This window comes from Orbicella faveolata, unplaced genomic scaffold, assembly GCF_042242905.1.
Source record: "Orbicella faveolata isolate gen_17 unplaced genomic scaffold, um_ofav_v1 contig_47, whole genome shotgun sequence".
Taxonomy (NCBI): Eukaryota; Metazoa; Cnidaria; class Anthozoa; order Scleractinia; family Merulinidae; genus Orbicella; species Orbicella faveolata.
This window is the reverse complement of record NW_028301577.1, coordinates 2,502,114-2,519,389: the sequence shown is the minus strand read 5'-3', so window position 1 is coordinate 2,519,389 and position 17,276 is coordinate 2,502,114. Positions and strand designations below refer to the sequence as shown.

Below are 17,276 nucleotides of genomic sequence, written 5' to 3'. Positions count from 1 at the left end.
AATGTTTTATCCGCATTGAGGTTTCTTTTAAAGTTGTAAACGAAGAATGGAAAAAAAGGCTTTAATTTGTGGTAGCGGTTTCGATCGATCGGGGGCTAACTCGTTAAAATTTATTCATAGATAAAAGCATTTGATGACAACATCTGTATGGTCATAACTCTTACTGGTCCATGTCAAGAAATAACATTATAAGATCACTATTATTTAGTTTAGATCACAGAGCGGCTTTAATTTATTTGCAGTTTAATAGCCAGATGCAAAAAAAATTCATTGTTGACAGTTCCATAAAAACATTCAAACATGACAATGTGCAAGACTCTAAAAATAAATCCCACCATTAATGTTTATAATTCAGAATATTTTTGATGATGATGATGATCGTTTCAATAGTGCTTTTTTTAAATAACGATACTGAACATATTTCCCCAAAACAAAGATATGAATCAAAATGTTAAACTCGAGGCTGTTCATCAAGTCAGGCCCGTTCTTGCGCGAGCGATTGATTAAAGAATCCTTATAAACTACCCGCAACCAACACTGAAAACAAAGTGTTGCGTCAAACAGTTGCTTTACGCCCGACAAGTGTCCTGGCCATTGCCAGCATCGTCAAACGTTGAGGTAGTAAGCGGAGAGGTTTGATTGTCTAAACTGTGTTCGTTAGTTCCTGGGGCATTGATCATTATAGAGTGTGATTCCATGTTATCACGACGCCTTTGCTTTGCAACCTTTCTGTAGAACGAAACAAGAACGAAGGCCATTGGGATCAGAAGAACGAGGGAAATTAACTGGGTGACGAGTAAGACCACACCAAGGGTGGAGGTCGTTTGTTGTTGAACTTCTTGAGGCATGAACGTCTTCGGATCTGAAAGAGAAATATCATTTATACATTTGTCATATTGGTCAGATCTGGTTGCCATGGGTCCCCCGACCCCAGGTAGTAGTGAGCTGAGTATATCAGTATAGATCAGTCCGGCGACGATATAGATAAAGTAATACGGCGATCCACGAAGGGGTGAGAAATGACCAGAATCATCACGTCCTTCTCTTCAACTGGGAAAGAACAGCTTTGCTGGATTGGTTAAGAAGGGGGAGGGGTGGGGGTTAAAGTCTGCACACTAGCCAATTGGCCTATCAGGCCCGCGAATGGGATGCTAGTCCATTGCAGGGTTACCCCCTTCCCCAGAATTAAATTCGCCAGTACCCATTTAAACAACCGGGCGGAGAGAGGAATCGCAGTGAGAGCTAGAGAAAAGTGTCTTGACTAAGAACACAACACAATGTCCCCGGCCAGGAGTTGAACCCAGACCGCTCGATCCGGAGTTGAGTGCGCTAACCATGGGGCTACCGCGACTCCACTTTTGATACGTTGGCAAGATTTTAATCGAAGAGTTTTCACTGGCGGCAAAAACTGATTTCCGTTAGATATAAATATTTTCAAAGCTGAAACTCAGTTGAAATGCGATAATAGGTTTTTGGTCTGGGAAAACAAATTTTCTAAAACTTGGCCGGAGAAACTCTCTGGCTTCAGAGGGGAGTTAGGGAGGCCAGGATCTTTTACATCAGATAAAATCTTCGGAGACCAAGAAATAACAGAACTTGGGTTCAACCGAGTAGAGTTCAATCCAAGAACACGTAACCAGAACGTACTAAAAACATAACCCAAGACGGGATAGTGCTATCCGGTGTCCCACCATCGGGGGTGTAACCGAATGACATTTTACAAATCACCTGTTTTAATGCTAGTCTCTAAACAAATGATCTAATCTTTAGTTTACAAATCCTAAACCGCCATTGACTGCCAATGAACTCATTGTTGTTCCAGGCCACTGATTCCATCACAGGAAAGTCAGTTATTTTGTTCGTAATAGTAAGACTACAGATAGTTCTCACTATAAGGTGTTACATCACCAGATAAGACCGCTTTGTAATAGGGTTAACAGGTTTTTAACAAAGGCTCTACCGGGGCAGACAAAAAAAAAGGTTGTTCCAATTCTTCACCGAGACAGCATTCTCATTCTCCAAATTAAGCCATTGATCGTTATCTTGGGAACGCTACGATCTTATGTACAGATTGTCCAACGTTTTGAGCACGAAAGACAGAGATAAATTGCCCTTAAGATGGAGTATTCGAGTAAATTTTACTCTACCTTACGTTTTAATTTTTTGTTCACGGAACCCTTAATTTTTGTTGATGATCTGATTCAGAATTGTATTGTGTAAAATGAATCTTCACTCACCTAAACATACAGATCCATCCTTTTCAGAGATAAAGCCATCTTTACATTTACAAACACGACGATCAAACGCCCACAGACATAAGTGCTGACAACCTCCATTATCTTTGGAGCATGATGGCAGGCCAATAAGCTCTGTTAGAAAAAATATATACTATCATTTAAGGCGTCGATAGTACAGAGTCATGGTCTGCCAAAATGTCTTTGGACCCTCTGAGATTCGTAATGCAATTTGATGGATCGATATTTTAAGAGTCGACTGAGCTCAAACTTTTTTGAACACAGCATTATCGGGGGAGAAAAACGAGAAGTGCTTTAATATGGGGGAGGTTTTTTTTTTTCAGCCACCGTTAGTTGCTTCCTCCCCACAAAACACAAAACAGCGATTTTTTTTTTTTTACTATTCTACCATTTTCCCACCCTCTTAGAATACCAGCTCCCAACCGGTCCTGCTTCCTGCCCTGTCTCCCGTCATTGTTACGGAGCTTGTCGCGGGAGATTCAAACTATTAAAAAAAAAAATGAACAACATGGCTTACCTTTTTCACAAATAAATCTCGAGGCCTGGGAGCAGTTCAAATCGTTCCACTTCACCACCCCGGAACGTACATACAGAACATACATTTCCCCACAGTACTCCTCCTGGCGATAATTGTCGGGTTGCCCAGAATACCAGTCCCTGAATGTCAATCGGGATCCATCGACCCAGACCCAAATCGAGTCATCGAAGGGAGCTCTCTGTAAACCGATCCAAAAATGCCTGCTTTTGTGTTGTTTTGTTATAAATTCTCGGATCAGAAACGAATTTTCACTTCGGGATGAAACTGTGACCAGATGAGCATTGTAAGTGCTGCAGTTTGTTTGAGCACCAAACCAATCAGCCGCTACTCTGGGTGACATGTAGCATGAGTTCTCAAATCTTTTCCAGTCCTTTGGACAACCTAAGCAGTGAAAGAAATTCACACGACTCAGTTTGAGAGGGAAAAAAACGAGGGGTCCGTCGATATTGATTAAAAATAAAACGATTGTAACAGCTGCTGTGTATTCAATATGCCTATTAACGTCATAGCTATCCTTTAAATGAATAGCGGTCCTAGTACTTCTAAATACTTAGAATCTGGTCAATTTTCAGTGAAGTGAAGTGAAGTGAAAGACTTTATTTAATGAGGGTGACCCGTGACAGTAACTTAAGTTACTGATAAACTTGGGGCCCTCAGCTTAAAATAATTAGAATGCTAAAAATATATTATTTACAATAAAATGCTAAAATACGATATTAATTACAGTACAATAAAATACTTAATTAAGTTACTATTAAAAATGGTTACAAATAATAAACTGGACTTACAATTTCAAACATACTACGAATAATAAGAGTTAAAAAATTCCATTAGTTTTCTGAGAGTTAAGAATAGTATAACATAATTTAGCCTTAAACGATTTAACGGACTTCTCTGTTTTTAAAGACCGGGGTAAACTGTTCCAATCTTTAATAGTTCTGACGGCGACAGTGCGTCCTCCCTCAGAGGCGTTTCTGTGAGAGGGGCATAATAAATTTAAATTACAATTTCTAGTACTTCTCGAATGGACGTCAGAGTTTTTCCTTAAAGATGTGTTCATGTATTCAGGTAAAGTTCTGTTTATCCTTTTGTAGGCCAGTGCACATCGATTTATATAAGCTTCTTTGTAAAAGGGGATCCAGTTTAGCTTATTAAATGAAGTGACAGTTCGACTAGTACGTTGTGCTGCAAGAATAATACGCGCAGCCCGTTTTTGCATACGGAGAACTCTCTCGAGTGCCTCTTTGTTACACGATGTCCATACTGTGCTTGCATACATGAAGAGTGGTTTGATTACTGCGTTATAGTAGATCAATTTTTGATTCTTTTTCAAGTAGCAGCTTATATGGCGTAGAAGACCAATTCGTTTTGAAAGTTTGTTACATAGTTCGTCAACATGTGCTTCGTAAGTTAGGTTCTCGTCGATTATCACTCCAAGAAGTTTATGGCTACCAACTTGTTCAATTTCTGCATTTTGCATCCTAGCTTCAAATTTTCCTGCGTCATGGGTTATACGTCTGCGCAGACGCTTTCCCGTAGCCAACAACGCTTTGGTTTTCTTGGTATTTATAAACATTTTGTTTTCACTAGCCCATTTCTCAACTTCTGTCAAGTCCTTTGTTAATGATTTGTTTAGTGCAGGAATAGCTTTCCAGTCTGAGCTTAAAGACAAGGTGGTATCGTCTGCATAGATATCCATAGTTGACTTGTGAACGTTTAGAGGCATATCATTGACACACAGGAGGAAGAGCACTGGTCCCAATATTGATCCTTGGGGAACGCCCTGTCTGATAGTCAGCTGTTCAGATGTGGTTTTCCCTAATGTAATAAATTGCTTTCTCTGAGACAGGTACGATTGAAACCAGGCAACAGACGGAGGGCTTGCACCGTAAATAGACAGCTTTTTTAGAAGAAGTTCGTGATTTATAACATCAAAAGCTTTACGAAAATCTATAAATACCAGACCGGTCACTTCGTCATTGTCCATGTTTTTCAGGATGTGATCCGTAAGTCTGATTAGAGCTGTTTCTGTAGAGTGACCTGACCTGAAGGCTGATTGATACTCATATAACATGTTGTCATGTAAAAACTTAAGAAGACAGCTGGCTACGTGTTTTTCGATAATCTTCGAAAAGACAGGTAAAACTGATATCGGGCGGTAATTGTTGATATCGTTTCGTGCGCCACCCTTGTGCAATGGTGTAACTTTTGCTACTTTCCAACGGTCTGGAAAACTGTTTGTCGATATTGAAAGGTTCAGCAATTTGCATAATGGACTTGCAAACGCTGGTGCAATAATTTTGAGTACACGAATACTTATGCCATCGTGCTCAGAGGCCTTGTTACAAGCGATTTTCCCTATGGTGTCAATGATCTGCTTAGGCGTTATTGGAGGGATGTTGAAAGCCACATTATCATTCAATCGCGAAGAGACAAAATTTTTCAGCTTGGTGTCATCAAACTCTACGCCAGCGTCGTTTTCCTTGCCAATTTGATCTAGGATGTTTACGAAGTACTGATTAAGCTCATTTGCAATGGAAGCTTCGTCACTAATGATGTTGTTTCCTGTGTTTAATTCATCGATGCGAACTCGAGGTTTACTAGTCCCACTTAATGTTTTGAGTGCTTGCCAAACTCCTTTTGGATTTCCTTTGTTTTCGTCGATTTTCTAGCGGAAGAAACTTCTCTTTGTTTTTTTGATGAGACTTGTAGTTTTACCCTTTGCATGCGTATAGCGTTCCCAGTCTGCAGGCAGATTTGAAATTCGCGCCGTTTTCAACAGCTTGTCTCTTGTTTTCATAGACGACAAGATCTCTTTAGTCATCCAAGCTGGCTGGTTCGGTTTCTTGACGCGTTTAGATTTTAGTGGAATGTGCCTGTCCAAAACGTCATTTAGCATTGTTTCCATTGTAATCAAAACATCGTTTAAATCATCAAAAACAAAGGAACATCTTAACACTGGACCCAACCTGTAAATCTACGTTTCCCCTTGTAAAACTGGAAGGGACTGGAAAACGAAACTCTGGCATCTGCGGCAAAAACCAAACAAACCTGACTGCGTTCTAGAAATACCTGGCTACACGCTCTTCAGGAAAGACCAGCAAGGAACCAAGAAGGGCGGCGGAATTCTCGCCTACGTTGCTGACAATCTAAAAGTCGAAAGAATTACAAGCTGAAACACATACATTTCTTGGTTTCTTGATTTCAGTAACAAAACCAGGATGCGTTGTGTAGACATGGTCGAGACAAGTTGAGCTCACGGGACGTGTAACTTTGTGCACGAGTTGGCTTAAATTTAGGCTTTTTAGTGTCTTCGCTAATCGATGATGTTTGTAGACATATGTATCCAAGAAGTTTATATTAAAGTCTCCAAACACATACATTTCTTGGTTTCTTAAATAAGCTGTTTCAATGTTAAGCTCCAGTTTGGCATCCGTGTCCGCCGTTGAAGAAGGCGGGCGATAAACAGCTCCTGTGAGTATCGGGCGATTTGATTTATAGGGATAGACTTGTAACCAGACGGTTTCTAGATCCATTTCTTCCAGGCTTGTAATTCTTTCGACTTCTAGATTGTCAGCGACGTAGGCGAGAATTCCGCCGCCCTTCTTGGTTCCTTGCCGGTCTTTCCTGAAGAGCGTGTAGCCAGGTATTTCTAGAACGCAGTCAGGTTTGTTTGGTTTTTGCCGCAGATGCCAGAGTTTCGTTTTCCAGTCCCTTCCAGTTTTACAAGGGGAAACGTAGATTTACAGGTTGGGTCCAGTGTTAAGATGTTCAGAACACCGTATACGCTGAACGCAAGTTCAACTTTCAAACTAAGGACGCAAACAAACATCGTTTATCCAAACTACTGTAATGATCCTTGGCCGTATGCACCAAAATGAAGACGAAGGCACCAACTGTACGGTGAATAAAACGAAATTGATTGCAAGACTGGTACTAAAGAAGAAGGTCAAAAACTAGCAACACTAGTCCTCCTCAGGGCGATTACCATAATGTAAAGAAAATAACGGCTCTGAAATTTAAATACCAAGGATGCAGCGGTAGTTAATATTTAACTAGTAAACGTTGCCTTCAGTTTTAAGATCACGTGATAAAATAAATAAATTTATTCAAGAGCGAAAAGCATGACCGGCAAACATTATTGTCGTATCGTGTTTTCGTTAAGAGATACAGTCATGTAATTTGTTGAGCCTCATCTAAAATAAAAGCAAATTTTGCCTACATATTGTAATGCAATTATCTCGCACCCTACAGGGTCCTCACACCGACTTGGAGCTGAGGAGTTTCACCTCACAGTAGTCTAAATTATTTTTACTCACCCAGCTTTTCGTTTATCCATAAAGTTCCAACTGACTTCAGAAGAATCATGAATCCTCCCAGTTTAGTAAGATCCATATCGTTTTATCGCCTCAGCTTTGAATTACAGCTAATGAGGGATGACACGTTATTGTATTTTCCCAAAAGTTAGGGCTCTTGGTGAAGCCGAGGCACAATGAGAAGGTTGAAATTATGCCCAGGGCTTATTATAAATTCCTAGTTTACTGGAGCATATTGACAAAAGATATTGCAGGTGTTGGCAACTTTTGAATACCTAATTAAAATGAAGACAGGTTATTTAGCGTGAGTAGTGTCACAGAAGCTGACGCACCTCAAACTAGTAGTGGGGCGTTGTTGGTGTCGTTGAATAAGAAAACTCGATAAATTTGATGCTGTTTTTCTCTTTAGATATTGCAATTATTTCAAAATTGCAATTACACTTAACGACAAATCACTACGATTAGGCTAGGCTTTTGCTTAGTCAGTTGGGAAAGAGTCCTTAGGGACACCCTGATTTGGTTTACCTACAGGGAACATATCTGTTTACAAACTTTGTTTTTGTTATTTAAATGTACAAAAGGTTAAACAATAGAACTCGTTGTCTCACCAGCCAATAGTTCTCTGGCTTGCATATAAATGACAATAGGTGACGTCACTGATAGCGAGTTGCGTTTGGTGACCTGGCGACCATAACGGCGACAGCGGGGATTGTAATATTAACGTACGAATCTCTCAATAATCTAGATTTATTCTGATTTTCTTCTGATTACCGTTAATTATGTTTTTGGGGGTGGGTGGAGGGGTGGGGAGCGGTCGCCTCTGCCCATTGTTCCACGGGCATGTTATGAGGTTTGGCTGCAGTAGGTACATCCTGAATGGTTTGCGGATGCAATAGATCCCGTAGCCACACGAGTCATATGGCAGCCATATGTAGTGTTACGCCGCCAATAGAGGAATCTTTGTCTATAATATCTGTCACTAAGCGGTGCAGTTTCCGATGATAAAATACTTTTTGTGTGAGGCAAGTTTATAAAAACTCAAGAAAACCACGAAAAGTCAATTTCTCTTTCAATACAAAGTACACCCACAGAACTGGATATTTACAGAGATGCTTAAGTTTCACAAGTCGTTTTAATGTCAGCAGGTAGTAGTCAAAAGACATCATTTGCACAATGACGTTATAATGCAGCAACACTATATGAATGTTACACCATGTCCGTGCTCAGTGAAATATGATCTTCAGTCCATAAGGAGTGCGGGCACACTTTTGTTTAGTCACGTGAAAATCGTATGATCAACACACCTCCACAACTCCCACAATGGCATCCATAGTTTGGCTTTTATGGTAGTTTCGGTTTTCTGTCCTCTCTCATTTTCGAGCCGCTCATTGGACTCAGCATGGCTTCCAAACCTTTTTTAGTGTGTTTCGTCGTGCTTTCCTTCTCTCTGAGTTCATTTTCGAAGCCATTAGAGGAAACCAATGCTTTTACAGCTTGGCTCAAGCGTTTGGATAGCGAAATAAAGACGAAAGTCTTGTCAAGTGACAGTTGCGAAGTTTGTAAGTTGCTATCTCTTCTGGCTCAAGCCACTTTCCTGGCAAACAAAATAGAGGATGAAGTGGTTTCTGTGTCACAGAAGATCTGTAAAGAGTTGAAGATAGAGGACGATCGAGTATGTACCCAGGTCATATTAGAATTTCGAACTGAAGTGTTGACAGTTACCGACAAAGTTTTCCTGAACCCTTCAGAGGTTTGTGGCAGCTTGTTTGGACCAACTTGCGCTCACAGAAGGGATCCTGACGAATTTTGGAATATAACAGTGCCTGGTAAAAAGCCGCCTGTGAAGCCTGTCCCGCCCCCAAAGGTAAGGATCAAGCATTTAAGTTTTTATGCAATATTTAACAGTTACGTAATGATACTGAAAGATTTCCTTGGTACATTAGAGCTCACTGTTTGCATTGAAAGTTAGCTGTGCTCTTGTTACATAGATCATGAGATATCCAAATCAGGTGACTGGTGACTTGGCGTGGTTCATTCCAAAATGTAATCTCATCTTTATTGAACCGCAGTCATACAACTCTACAAATAAAGGCTGCTTTCAACTGCTGTGATCAAAGATCAAAGATCAAAATAAAAACGAAAGAAAAGCAACATGAAAGTTAACAATAGCTGCCTAAGGAAGTCTTAAAAATGTAAATATGGAGAGTTTTTTAATTTCATTGTGTAGTCCATTCCACAATTTTCCACTTCCTGGCAACTGAAACACTTTTTGTCCGGTAAAGTGCCATAAATTATTTAAATAGCAAATTTAGAGATACATGAGAGAAATACATTGGATACTAAACAACATATTTCCTGTCGAAAACCATCACACTTGTACAAACAAGCAGCTCTTGCCACCCAGCTACACAAACATTTGGTACAAATTATTTTTCAACTTTTGAATGCAATATGCGAAGAATTTAAACATAAACTTCATGCTCTTTGTGGTTATGATATCTATACAGTTGAACCTCTTGACAACGAGCATCTTGGGGACAGAGAAAAGTGGTTGTTGTAGAGAGGTGGTTATAATGGGGAGGTAGGGATGTGACACCTGTTTGTTTTGGGGGATGCAGCATTTTTTTTTTTATACTTGTTGCAGCATATAAATATGTAAGAGGTTATTTTATCAGAAGGGAGGTGCTTTAGTGGTCATTGCTGCTGTGGAGAGGTGACCATTGTTAAAATTAAAATAAGAGTGAATGTCTGGACTGTCCACAGGGACATAAAAAGTGGCCATTGTGGAGAGGTGACTTTCAGTCGAGGTTCAACTTTATTTCAGTTATTTTGTCTTAATAACACTAGATCCACATATGCATTTACACCTTTAATTATTTCCCATTTCAGCCTGGTTCACCAGTTTCCCGTGTCCTGCAGTTCTCTGACATCCATCTTGATCATCTGTATAAAGAGGGAAGCAACCCAGACTGTGGTGAGCCACTGTGTTGCCGCAGTAATGATAGCCCCCCTGGTATGTATGTTTCCATTTTCCAAATCAGTCTTAAAAATTTCAGGCCATTTCATTGGAACATTTATTAACTCATTGTTTAATATTGTGATGTTGTTTTGCTTTAGCACCTGGAAAACGAAAAGCAGGCAAGTATGGGGACTATTCATGTGATATTCCACCAATAACATTTGAGAATATGCTCCAGCACATCAACAACACTCATCAGGTAATAATCAATATATCTCTCTCTTATTTTTACAGTGTATAGTATTTTGGTCAAATATAATTCTCATTTGGTAGAAAGTTTAATTTGAGAGTGCATGTGCATCATCTGTTCAAGTACACTGAACTTGTATAGATGTGTTGTGTTGATAATGTGCTGTGAGTGTCCTGGTAGCAATGTGCATTGTATTTATTGGAGACATTTCAGCTATTGATCATCATAGTGTGCAGACTTCATTACAAGCTTTCTCCTTCATCTTATTTTTTTTATTTCGTATATCCTTTGGCCACATTGAAATGATAATTTGACTGCTGGTTTACAGGATATTGATTATGCTCTATGGACAGGAGATATTCCAGCACATAATATTTGGAACCAGTCACGTTCAGACCAGGTGCAGTTTACAGCATGTCATAAATATTGTCATATAAATTATATACATTATGATGGGTAATGCTATCCACCACTCCAGATAAATTTAATCTTCATCTGGTGGATTTATAGAATAAATTTTAAAAAAACCAAAACATCAGGTGTATTCCTGAAACAGGGCTTGAGATTGCGACCAGTGGTATTGTTGTCAATGTGACTAACATTTCATTCTTAGCGACCAAAAATACTGGTTTACATGTAGTCACCATTTATGGTGAAAACCATAATGTGAAAGCCTGGTAGAGAGATATAATTTATCCCTCTACATGTATATGTACCTTGTGTAAAGTTTTGTGATCAATTTTGTTAGGCAATTATTTAGTGTGAAAGTTGATTTTTTTTTTTAGTTATCTCAAGTGTCCCCTATTAGCAAAGACGATTCCCCTCTGCTAGATTTTTAAATCAACACATTAACCTTTGGGTGTGCAAGCTAACTCATACCCCCAGCATGGTACAAGGGGGATGGAGGGGTGGATAGAATCCCCCCTCTTGGTTTTCATTCTGTTAAGGCAGAGCGAAATAAATTTACATTGATTAGATAGCCCCGAGCTTGCTCTACAAGATGATACCATTTTTGTTGGTAATGACATCATTTGACCCATCATCTTGGACTGCCATCTTGGATTTCACTTTTTTCAAAAAAAGTCAAGAAATAAAGGAAATTAAGACAAATTCAAGCCAGAATGCTTACGAAATGTACAAATTCGTGAATTTCTGCTATTTCATGAAGAAAACTGGAAAAAACTACAGAATTATGTCAAAAAAGCTGATTTTTGGTCAGATGTACATGGAATTTGGTGGTTGCCATGGCAATGTCAAAAATGATGGATAGACAATTGACATGTCAAAATTTCCGTAGAGAATGGGGAACAGCTACTGAAAGTTTCAACCCCTTAGAGTAAATCATCTTTTCAAAACTTTGAAAAAACCTTATTGGGGAGGGGAGGGTTGCATTCATCCCCCCCCCTCCCCCTTGTATGTCTGAGGGTTAATAAAATTGTTAAAATTGTATTATATTTTTCCTCCTACAGTTAAAGGCCTTAGACTATGCCACCAAACTTTTGGAAAAATATTTGCCTGGACTGAAAGTGTTTCCTGCAGTTGGCAATCATGAAAGTGCTCCAGTGAATAGGTACATGTTTTGAAACAAGTTTTGTTGCTGTGACAATAGCCGAAACAAAAACACCTGTCAAGTTTAAATGTCCCAGCTATAGTGGAGTTTAATGTCCGATCTCTACAGTGTTGAGTTAGTTGTGTTGTAATGAAGTTAATTATGCACTTGTTTGAAAAGACTATTTTTTAACTTACATGTTTGACCCAGGGTAGGTAGTAAAACTAATTGTTTATAGTACATGGTTTGAACCCAGGAGTATCAGTAGTTCGTATAGTGTGATCGTCCGGATGAAAAGAACTGTCATTGGTGACTGATGTTTCGACAACCTGAGCGGAAGTCATCTTCAGAGTCAAGTGAATAGTGTTTGTCAGTCGATGGTGTTATACATGTAAGTCTGGTCCGTTGTAAGTGATTGGTCAGGTTAGCCATGATGGTATTGGTTGAAAGACTTTTGTAAAGTTTGTCATTAGTCATTGGTTGGTGTCGATCTGTCTATTGTTGCTAACGATTCAGTTTCCTCTGAAGATGATTGAATTCGATCTGTTCAGGTTGTTGAAACGTCAGTCACCAACAACAGTTCTTTTTGTCACTATGCTCACCCAGACGATCACACTATACAAACTACTAATTGTTTGTGTTGTCCATTAATTGATGCACAGCTTTCCCCCTCCATTCATCACTGGTGCCAATTCAAACCAGTGGCTGAGGGACTCTTTAGTTGACCACTGGAAGACCTGGTTACCAGATGATGCTTTACAAACAGTGAAAAAGTAAGTTGATATCAGTAATCATTGCAGATGTTTCAGCCTTATGTAACTGACATCTCAAGGTTACCTTTAATTGTACTTTCAGGGGATCTCTAGTCCACTGCAACACTTTGCAGTTACATTGACTTTGACAGAACCCTCAAATCTGCTATCAAATTAAGGGTTACAGACCTGGCTATTCAAAAAGTTTACTTGCTTTCCTTAAAATGAATTATCAAATTTTCCAACAAGTCTTAACAGGAATTAGGTAATTACATTTTTTAATACTTTTTACAGTTACAACTCGACACCATTGTAATTTATATTTTGGAAATTTCATTTTTTGCTCAGGGTCAGAACCCCGGTATTATGTTTCCACCCTGAGGTATACAACGGTGCCTGCCAACTATTACAGATATCAGTTAAAATGCTGGGGGGGGGGGGGGGGTGGGGGGGTGGGGGTGGGTTGAGCTGCAAAGGGCCAGCCTCCCTTGTGGGTAACAATATGAGTACACAGTGCTTTACTTCTTATCACTTTGTGCTTCTTGGGAACTAGAATACATTAAATAATGTAAGCTTCCGTGGTGTGGGTAATGTTGGCCTGTATGTGAACTTTAATGCACGTTTATACATGTACATGTAGTCACTATGTTTCTAAGTATTTTTTTTTATTTTTTCATTATAGGGGAGGTTACTATACAGTGTATTTATCAAAAGGATTGAGATTAGTGTCACTCAACATGAACTACTGTAACAATTTGAACTGGTCTGTTAATTTTGTTGTTGTTGTTGTTATTGTAACTCATAGGATTAATATTTGTATGAAATGTTTGGTTATTTCAACATCCAAATATAACTATTAATACTACATGTATTAATTTGTATGTACCTCTGTACAGTTGAGAAACTCAGTGGTACAATTCTTCATTTAAGGGTTATGTGTGCATGTATTAAAAACCATGCATTTGAATATAAGTAATTAGTGCTTGGATCTCAAAATTATTTGTAGATGTATGTAGTAATGTGTTAGTGTTTTCCAGGTGGCTCTTAATCAACAATGTCGACCCTGCTCAAGAACTCCAGTGGTTGATAGACTTATTACAGGAAGCTGAAGATAATGGCGAAAAGGTCTGTGTTTTCTGTTGAGTCCTAAGTCAACACCGCAGAGGTGTTAATTAACATGTAAACACTGCATTTTTAACCTCAGTAAGTCAACTGAAAGCAGCCACATCTCCTAGTCAGATGACTTGTGCAACAAATGTGTTCTTTTGAACAAGATTTTCAGGTCCCAAGGGTGTTCACTTACAGGAGGTTCAACTATACTAGTACTTAGAAGTGTCATATAATGTTAAGACCAAGAGATTAAGTAAAAAACCAAATAAATAAACATTGTATTATCTTCTGCTCGTAAGTGAATTATATTAATATTAAAACATGTTAAACACTTTAAAAAAATTGAGGTTGCATCATAATTATTTATGTACATTGAGTAAGAAGTTACAAATCATGCATGAATAAATATTTCTACAGATTTTTGTATTATGTATTTACAGGTTCATATTATCGGTCATATTCTTCCGGGAAACTCAGATTGCCTCAAACCCTGGAGTTGGAATTATTACAAGATCGTGAACCGCTACCAGAGCACTGTAACAGCACAGTTTTTTGCTCACACTCATGCTGATGAGTTTGAAATCTTTTATGATGAGAAGACAAGGAAAACACCCACAAAGTAAGAATACAACAATATTCCTTTGAATAATTGTTGTATCTGTTCATTACTAATGATGACATTTATATAAATCTCTGGGTTTTCTTGACAGTATTGCCTTCATTGGACCAAGTGTTACAACCTATCAAGGCCACAACCCAGGCTACAGGATTTATGACATTGATGGAGATTATGCAAACAGCTCCAGGGTATAGAGAGTCTTTTCAATTAGTAATATGCTATTGATGTTATCACAATGTGTGCAAATCAGCAGCGATAAAATGTAAAAAGTATATTAGGTCTTCCTCCTCTCTTTAAAGCTCCTATTACAGGTGTAGATCTTTTGCAAAATATGCAATAGTCTGATGCTCCCACAATGTAACCTTTCTCTTAAAAATGTTAGTGATTTTCTGAAGTTGCATTACATGGATTTTAAAACTACATGTAGTAGCTTACATGCATATAATCTGTAACTTTGGTTTAAAGTTGTTTCCTCTCTAAAAGAATTTGTATTTTTGTTAAGGTTGTATTGAACCATGAAACGTACATTCTGGACCTTGATGAAGCAAACAAGGGGAATTTACAGTGGAAACTGGAGTATTCAGCTAAGGTAATTTATAAACAGTGCGCTTAGATTTGGCTATACATGTACAAGTAGCAGATGTTGATACAGGTGGATAGAATTTTATTTTTCTCTTGTGGACAACCAAATATTTTAATGTACACAGTTTCGAAAAATAGGACCTGCAATAACTTGACTGCTGGTTGAACTTGCCTGAACTATATCTTAGTACACTTAATTTACACCTGTTAACTATTTAGGCCCAGATTTCTATTCATATGTTAATAGTTAACGTTTTTCTGTGTCACCTGTAGGAGGCTTATGATATGCCATCACTTTTACCTAAAGATTGGAATGACTTGGTTCATCGCATGGCAACTAATACCACCCTCTTCAATACATTCTACAAGTAAGTTGGACAGGAAAGACAACATGTCATGTTTGTGCATTTGACTACAAATGAGGTCCTGCAGCAATAATTAGTACTAAAACGAGATCCAGATCTATGTACTTTTGAACATAACACACAGCATTAGTACCTGTGAGCTAAACACACAAAATCTGAAGGGAATGAGGGTGCTTTCTGTTGATTGGAACTTTGCTGTGCATTTTCTTTCTCAAATTTAGCAATTTCAACTTTAAAGCCATGAAAACTGATGTTCTTATTTGTACTTCAAATTTTAAAGTTCTAATGTGTAACTTGAGTTATTTTTTTCAACATTTGCAGTGTGGGAATTATAATTGGTATTAATTAGTGAAAGATGACATAACTATTTATTTATTCATATCCATCTTCTCTGTGGCAGATATTTCTGGAAATCTGCACCTAATCATTCATGTGATGCCAGCTGCCGTGAGAATATGCTGTGTCGAGTGATGACTGGGCGCTCCCATGACAACAGTGCCTGCACCCTTGTTCAAGAAACGTTTTCAGAAGAAAAGAGGCAATTGTTTGAGCAGTCTTTAGATGTCTGTTAGCAGCAATCTCGTTTAACTTATATTTAATTGTATGCAAATAATCCCATTGAAATTGAAAAAGAGTTACTGACTTGAGGGTACTGTAGAATGTTGAAAAAATAATTTGCAATAGTATGCGGTGCCCATTATCAAAGTCCAGCATAAAAAATTGCTAGAAATATCTATTTTGCCAAGTGTTTGAATTATTTACTTAAGTTAGTAACTTATTGAGAAATTAGTGCACTGGATTTCTTCTAGAATGTCTGTTTATAATAATGATATTTTAACGGGAAGCTTTCTCACCCGTAGGTGATCTACAGAAAGGTCCCAATCCAAAATAACATTAAATTATTAAAAAATAAATACACAAATTAAAAAATATATTAAAAATACAAAAGTAAATTATAGACTAATAGATTTAAAAAAATTACTTTTAAACTGACATATGGTGTCAGAGTTCTTCAAGTCACTGTCCAAGGCATTCCAGTCTTTAAAGGCATGATAACAAGTTCTCTGTTTACCCCAGTTCCGTTTTACTGTTGGAAGTCTAAGATGATCTTTGGAGCGAGTGTTATATCTATGGACATCGCTATTTCTTGCATGTGACTGAAATTGTAGCAAAATCCAGATAAAAAATTTCAATCATTTTTTTGTAATTCCCAAAAGGCATTATTGTCCCTACGTATGCCAGTGGACGGGTTTTGTAAACCTTTGTATATACCTGTAGAATAGTGGAATAGTTTATAGCTAATAAAAGGTGAAATGCCAGTTACTTACTGTGTACAGAGTTAAGTCTTGCAATAAAAACATTCATTTTATGTAGAAAAGAATAAAATTAATCAGAGTGCTGGCTGCTGTGATAGTCGTAGGGGCTATTGGAGTAAGACAGCCAATTTCATAGATAGAGAAACTGAGGTTTGTTGTGTGATAATCTTTCACTTACGAAAAAAATAAACAAAATAACATACAAAAACGGACGAGAAAACATACAGATTAAATGTAAAAGGTCCGTTTATGAGGACCTTAGGCCATCAGCGTCTCTCAAATTTAGCAATTTCAACTTTAACGCCGTGAAAACTGATGTTTGTCAGTAGTGTGCGTGCACGTGCCAGGTCTGAAACTAAATCCGCTGAGGTGTTGGGTCGTCTTGGATGGTTACTCTGTTACAGTTGTCAGAAAAAAAGAGAGATGATTACAAGATATGTATTTTAGTTTGTTTTTTTATCGGCCTCATCCCCCCACCCCAGGTGTCGGCACATTTTGACCAGGAAAAACATGGAGGTAGCGCTGACCAGTCGAGAGGCTGGACTAGGAAGTTTACGCCATACCCTTGCATATCCTTGGAAACGGAGATTTACTTCTCATCTTTCTCTCTCCAGCGAGATAAATCCAGTATCTATAGATTTGTTTTTCAAACCGAAAATCGGGAA

The 17,276-nt window shown here is 38.3% G+C and overlaps 2 protein-coding genes across 2 annotated transcripts; one reads left to right on the top strand and one right to left on the bottom strand.

Moving 5' to 3' along the window:
* Positions 1 to 90: 90 nt before the first annotated feature.
* Positions 91 to 8,357, bottom strand: LOC110059947 (uncharacterized). The gene is made up of 4 exons (XM_020766663.2): positions 7,113 to 8,357; positions 2,773 to 3,174; positions 2,238 to 2,369; positions 91 to 862 (listed from the first exon to the last, which is right to left on the bottom strand). Exons 1-4 carry the CDS (start codon positions 7,186 to 7,188, stop codon positions 570 to 572), a joined length of 903 nt encoding a protein of 300 aa, XP_020622322.2. The 5' UTR covers positions 7,189 to 8,357; the 3' UTR covers positions 91 to 569.
* A 62-nt stretch (positions 8,358 to 8,419) lies between these two features.
* LOC110059944 (sphingomyelin phosphodiesterase-like) lies at positions 8,420 to 16,696 on the top strand. The gene is made up of 13 exons (XM_020766659.2): positions 8,420 to 8,973; positions 9,999 to 10,122; positions 10,227 to 10,327; positions 10,647 to 10,718; positions 11,788 to 11,888; positions 12,530 to 12,640; positions 13,302 to 13,382; positions 13,657 to 13,744; positions 14,170 to 14,348; positions 14,440 to 14,536; positions 14,851 to 14,937; positions 15,204 to 15,298; positions 15,696 to 16,696. Exons 1-13 carry the CDS (start codon positions 8,509 to 8,511, stop codon positions 15,865 to 15,867), a joined length of 1,773 nt encoding a protein of 590 aa, XP_020622318.2. The 5' UTR covers positions 8,420 to 8,508; the 3' UTR covers positions 15,868 to 16,696.
* The last annotated feature ends 580 nt before the right edge of the window (positions 16,697 to 17,276 follow it).

What these genes read in the sequence shown, in the direction of transcription:
- LOC110059944 (XM_020766659.2), top strand. Translation starts at nt 8,509, where the DNA reads ATGGCTTCCAAACCTTTTTTAGTGTGTTTCGTCGTGCTTTCCTTCTCT. An exon ending in GAAAGTGCTCCAGTGAATAG is followed by an intron (nt 11,889 to 12,529) that starts GTACATGTTTTG and finishes ATTGATGCACAG; the next exon opens with CTTTCCCCCTCCATTCATCA. An exon ending in TACTGTAACAATTTGAACTG is followed by an intron (nt 13,383 to 13,656) that starts GTCTGTTAATTT and finishes AGTGTTTTCCAG; the next exon opens with GTGGCTCTTAATCAACAATG.
- LOC110059947 (XM_020766663.2), bottom strand. Translation starts at nt 7,188, where the DNA reads ATGGATCTTACTAAACTGGGAGGATTCATGATTCTTCTGAAGTCAGTT. An exon ending in GAGATTTATTTGTGAAAAAG is followed by an intron (nt 2,370 to 2,772) that starts GTAAGCCATGTT and finishes TTTTTCTAACAG; the next exon opens with AGCTTATTGGCCTGCCATCA. An exon ending in GGATGGATCTGTATGTTTAG is followed by an intron (nt 863 to 2,237) that starts GTGAGTGAAGAT and finishes TTTCTCTTTCAG; the next exon opens with ATCCGAAGACGTTCATGCCT.